The sequence below is a fragment of the Pocillopora verrucosa genome, chromosome 6 (assembly GCF_036669915.1).
Source record: "Pocillopora verrucosa isolate sample1 chromosome 6, ASM3666991v2, whole genome shotgun sequence".
NCBI lineage: Eukaryota > Metazoa > Cnidaria > Anthozoa > Scleractinia > Pocilloporidae > Pocillopora > Pocillopora verrucosa.
In genome coordinates, this window is record NC_089317.1 from 6,712,936 (window position 1) to 6,718,935 (window position 6,000).

Consider the following 6,000-nt stretch of genomic DNA (forward strand, 5'->3'; position numbering starts at 1 on the left):
AGCTGGGCCAAAAGGTTTTTTAGGATGTTGTATAGAATAAAAAGAAAACACAAAGGAAGGGAAAAGGATCTATTTAGTTAACTTTTAATAAATAAAGTGACTCTCACTCGGACTAAAAATTTCCAATGTTATTCCACGAAAGGGTCTCTTGAGAAAATGAGAAGCGAAATGGCAAAGATGGACAATGAACTTAAAGAAGTGAAGGAAAAGCTGTGTACTTTGGCAACCCCTGTGGGAGAAAGTAAGAATGAAGGTCAGTTGAATTATACAATAAAAGTTATCCTGCTTAACCGCAAATTTAGCCGTAGTTAACAATGTTCTGTATGTAAGAGAGAGATCATCCTATCTTAGAGAGATTCAGTTTTTCAATTTAAACAATCTCTGGAATAGTCTCTGTGGTGTGCTTTCATTCCCTTCAATTATTTAAACTTTCACCTGTTATTAGCCCGGAAACATTACGTTTTTATTAGAAGGGAGAACGATATAAAAATAAAGTACAGTTTTGACGAAAATATTGGCATTAAGTTCGGCTCCATGTTAGAAATTAACTGAGCAGGTTCGACGGCATTTATAAGCTAAATGGCCTTTGGTCATTAAATTAACATGAATCATACATTGATACCTTTTCGTCATTGTCCAAGTAATTTCTTTGGCAATGGTGTCGAACTCGTTCACTTATTTTAATTCAGTGCCGAATACCTAGCAGCATTAGATGTGATCCGCATATTTCTGAATAAAATAACTAAACCCTTCCTTCGCTCATATTGTGGAGTATTCAATTCTACATGGGAAAATAGTTGAATGAGAATCGTCTCTAGTAAAATAGGTTAGAATAAGATGTATGTGGTTATTTTACATTTCCTGAGGAAAAGACTGTTGGCAAAACCTTCCACTTCATCGCAGGCGAGCCTCCAGTTTTCTGCAACATTTTTGATGAAACCGCGTGACAAAGAAGGCAGGAAGGCGTTGTTTGGTTTTCATTTATTAGTTCGTAGTCTCGCTATATCCCGAAAAAGCCTTGCTCAGACTATGGCTCCAATAATATGAATATCTATCTCCCGTGTAATTTATTTTACAACAGAAATTCACTATTAGACACCGGTAAAGCCGAACAAACAGAGGAGGTTCAACTGAATTCATAATCTAAATGGCTTTTAATCAGTAAGCATGAATCATACATCAAAACCTTTTTGCGTAGTCCTAGTAATTTCTTTGGCAACGGTATCGTACTCATTCGCATATTTAAATTCAGTGCCGAATACCAGAGAGGTATCATAATTTTCAACGCTGCATTCATTAGATTTCTTACTTATTTTGCTACTACTAGGTATTTTTTATCCAACTGAATTTATCAATGGAATTCGCCAGCTGTACAAGACTCGTGAGGGATGGCTCTCACCATTTCCATGGTGTGAAGAGTTTCAGTTTTTTCTTGGAAATATTTTTACAAGGCTCAAAGTGGTCAGAAGAAAGAAAACGAGAGGACAAATCACTGACGTATTTGTGGACATGTCGTCAATACTAGACCCATATGAAGAGAGTTCAGCGCCGAGAACAGTGTTGATTGAAGGAGAACCTGGTATGGGAAAAACCACCTATTGCAAAAAGTACGCCTACGACTGGGCCACAAAACAGCAAGAACCTCAGGGCTGCGGCTCAACAGCATTTAAAGCGGTATTGTTGTTGAAATGTCGAAACATCCATTCTGACGTCTGGGAAGCCATTGATGATCAGCTGCTGCCCCTAGGCATCGATGAAAAAGTCAAACAACAATTTTTTCAGTTTATTCGTGAAAATCAGTCCAGCATTTTATTCATATTGGATGGATTGGATGAGTTACCATCCGGGAAATTGTCGATGTTTTCCAAATTAATTGAAGGAAGAGAACTCCCTAGATGCCACATAGTTGCAACAGCAAGACAAGAAGCTGGAAAAGAGGTGAGAAAATGTTGTGACGCGCTGCTTCAGATCGAAGGATTCACTGAAAAGCATGTGATAGAATTTGTCACCAAGTACTTTAAAGAAAGGACGGATTTAGCCACCAAGCTCTCGCAACGGATGTCGCGAGATAAAAACCTGAGAGAAATAGCGGCCAATCCTCTAAACACAGCACTTCTTTGCCTTTTATGCGAAGAGTTTGAGGGCACACTCCCCGAAAGCAGAGCTCAACTGTACTTGGATATGGTTGAATGTGTTTTGAGAAGATATAGAAAAAAGAAGGGACTATTAGAAAAGATCGAAGACCTGACAAACCATTACAAACCGCAATTGAATCACCTTGGAAAGGTAGCGTTGAATGGTTTACTTGACGATAAGCTGGATTTAAATGAAAGTGAATTGAGAAACCATGCAAAAGACCTGACTGAATTTGGGTTTCTGTCAGTGCAGCCTGGTGGCAGCAAACTGAGACAAACATTGCATTATGCCTTCTTACATAAAAGTTTTCAAGAATTCTTTGCAGCACTCTTCATTTGTTCTCAGATTCAAAGCAAGGAAATGAAACCTGAAGAACTAGTTTCCGATCCAAGGTATTTCTTTGAACTTAAACAAATACTTTTGTTTTCGTGTGGAATTTTGGCCATGAAATGCGATGAACAGGTTGTTGCTCTTGTAAAGAGTTTAACAAATGAAGTCAACAAAAATGAAGGCGGTGGTGCAAAAATTGTATTGGAGGCCATCAACGAATGCAAAAGAGAAAAAAGTGATTTTCACTCGCATTTATCGAAGTCGTTTGGAACTGGTTTGAATCTGACCAATTTGTATTTGCGATTTAATTGTATTAGTGATGCGGGTGCTACATGTATTGCAGAGGCAATCAAAGTGAACAAGACGCTAACCAATTTGGATTTGTGTCACAATGGTATTAGTGCTGCGGGTGCTACATGTATTGCTGAGGCAATCAAAGTGAACAAGACGCTAACCAATTTGGATTTGTGTCACAATGGTATTAGTGCTGCGGGTGCTACATGTATTGCTGAGGCAATCAAAGTGAACAAGACGCTAACCAATTTGGATTTGTCTGAGAATGATATTAGTGCTGCGGGTGCTACATGTATTGCTGAGGCAATCAAAGTGAACAAGACGCTAACCAATTTGAATTTGCGATATAATGGTATTAGTGCTGCGGGTGCTACATGTATTGCTGAGGCAATCAAAGTGAACAAGACGCTAACCAATTTGGATTTGTTAGGTAATCGTATTAGTGCTGCGGGTGCTACATGTATTGCTGAGGCAATCAAAGTGAACAAGACGCTAACCAATTTGGATTTGCGAAGAAATCGTATTAGTGCTGCGGGTGCTACATGTATTGCTGAGGCAATCAAAGTGAACAAGACGCTAACCAATTTGGATTTGTCTGAGAATGATATTAGTGCTGCGGGTGCTACATGTATTGCTGAGGCAATCAAAGTGAACAAGACGCTAACCAATTTGGATTTGTCTGAGAATGATATTAGTGCTGCGGGTGCTACATGTATTGCTGAGGCAATCAAAGTGAACAAGACGCTAACCAATTTGGATTTGTGTCACAATGGTATTAGTGCTGCGGGTGCTACATGTATTGCTGAGGCAATCAAAGTGAACAAGACGCTAACCAATTTGGATTTGTGTCACAATGGTATTAGTGCTGCGGGTGCTACATGTATTGCTGAGGCAATCAAAGTGAACAAGACGCTAACCAATTTGGATTTGTCTGAGAATGGTATTAGTGCTGCGGGTGCTACATGTATTGCTGAGGCAATCAAAGTGAACAAGACGCTAACCAATTTGGATTTGTCTCGGAATGATATTAGTGCTGCGGGTGCTACATGTATTGCTGAGGCAATCAAAGTGAACAAGACGCTAACCAATTTGAATTTGTCTCGGAATGATATTAGTGCTGCGGGTGCTACATGTATTGCTGAGGCAATCAAAGTGAACAAGACGCTAACCAATTTGGATGGGTTTTAACATTAAAACAACTTTGAAGTAAAAGGACACTGCCTTTAAAGTAGGCAGGTTCCCTTGAAAATTGAGGGCCGAAGGCCCGAACCTCTAGGGGGGTCCGGGGGCATGCTCCCCCGGGAAATTTTTGAAAGATAATTCTCCCAGAAACGCATTTTCCTGCAATCTGGAAAAGAAATCTTCTTGCAATGATGCATACTTAATCTATCATAAGAAAAAAGAATGGTACTCTGGGAGAATTTGTTTATTTCACTGTTGTTTTCGGAGCCTCTTTTTATCCTACATTTACAAGTTAAAGGCCCACTTTCAACCTTGATGCAACGCCTTTCAACCTTGACGCGACCCAATTTCCTGTAACACGGAATTCCCAGATCACTAAAAACCTTCTAAAATCGTCTTTCTCAAGAGCCACCCTGAACACGCTTGGATCTCTTCATACTCTATGAAGAGTCGGCGAAAAGGACAATATTAAAATTTTTTCACTTTTTAGAAGCGCTTGAGGATTCTAAATGAAGACAAAATACTTCCAATAGAAACTGGTATTTTCCAAAGAGAAATATGGAAAAATATCAGACTGCCGGACGTCTAGTTATTTAAAGACCGTGTCCGGTAGTGTCTGGTGAAAATTTTCTTAGTGTCGCGCTTGGATCTCCTCGCACTCTGTGTACAAGGTCAGCGAAACGGAGAACGTTGGCATTTTTTCACTTTTTAGAAGCGCTTGAGGATTGTAAATGAAGGTCGAATATTTTCCAATGAAAAATTAGTATATTTCAAAGAGAAATATGGAGTTATTTGAGGACCGTGTCCAGCCGTGTCAAGCGCTTGGATGGCTTCGTACTCTGTGCAAAATGCAGACTACGGACCGCAGACCGGGTACAAAATGCAGACTGAGAATTTGTACTGTTTTTTCGTCTGATACGTGATAACATGGCATCTTACAACTTACCGAGCGTCACGCAAGCGCTTTTCCTCGATCATCTTTCGCGATTATTTGCACTATTGTGGAATATTCCTTGCCTGTCTCTTAATCACAATCGTTCTTAATTTTTTTCAAGCCTCGTTTAGTATTCTCATTTTCCGCGCGAGTTGGTTGGCGTGATGTCTTTACAGAATTTACCAACTAACTAACTGAATGTGGGGGACCCCAGGTGGGTGAGGTGACTCGCCTAACCGTGGGCTAAAAATAGCCAGCGTTTACATACAATCTTACATCCCCGGGATGCCAGGATGAAGTTTCTCGAGGTTGTTATCACACTTGCGATTAAGGAGTTTAAGATGTCACTAGGACGTGTCGTAAAAACGTTGCAGAAAAAACGTAATTACTTTTCCTCTAAGATTTTGGCTAATAGCTCGATGCGTTAACCGTTTCTGACAGTACAACGTCTTCACTTTGGCATAACTTTGGCTGAAATTGGCCCGTCGCTTATATTGTTCTTTAATTTATAATCTATCCCACTGGCATAATTTTAGCAAATTACAGGTAACTATAAATGTTGTTGTAAATACGTGAGTGTGAGCTAAATAAAATCTTCGCACACATAAAATGTTCGAAACATGTAGCTATCGCAAGAAAATACTTGGGGCTGTCCTGGTGTACCGGTACACGGGGGAATTCCTATTGTTTTCATATCCACACATGGAGTTGTGACGCAGTTCGTTAATGTTTAGTGCTTCTCAAACTTCACTGATCATTTGCCTCCATTTCCGCCATTTTGAAAGTGTTAGTTCCCGGGGCCTCTTGTTTAACCTGACTTCCGGTCATTTCTATTTCCACTTCCTCATCTTTTAGTTTTATTACTGGGATACCTGTGGTAGCCCAGTCATAAAATGCCTTTGTTTTTTTGTCGTTTTTTTTTTTTTTCCTCCGCCACAAAATGAAAAAATTGCCCAATAGTACCCAGAGGTCATTGGGCCCTCAACACCATGACAACTAACTGTGATCCAATGAGGTGTTCACATGCTGATCACGCGTGTTATCTTGATGATGATTGACGTTGTCATGCACGGACAGGGCCGGGTCACATGACGAACCACGAGATTCTTGCATATAAAACTCTT

At 40.0% G+C, this 6,000-nt stretch overlaps 1 protein-coding gene across 3 annotated transcripts in view; it reads left to right on the plus strand.

Moving 5' to 3' along the window:
• Positions 1 to 5,329, plus strand: part of LOC131792885 (NLR family CARD domain-containing protein 3-like) — a 102,268-nt gene extending 96,939 nt beyond the window's left edge. For 2 of the 3 annotated variants that reach the window (XM_066167920.1, XM_066167921.1), the window contains 2 exons: positions 143 to 253; positions 1,328 to 5,328. In XM_066167920.1, coding sequence (XP_066024017.1) covers positions 143 to 253; positions 1,328 to 3,948 — 2,732 coding nt within the window. In that variant the 3' untranslated portion in view covers positions 3,949 to 5,328. Of the gene's footprint in view, positions 1 to 142; positions 254 to 1,327 lie in introns of all 3 variants that reach the window. The other variant, XM_066167919.1, reaches the window with a different exon arrangement.
• The last annotated feature ends 671 nt before the right edge of the window (positions 5,330 to 6,000 follow it).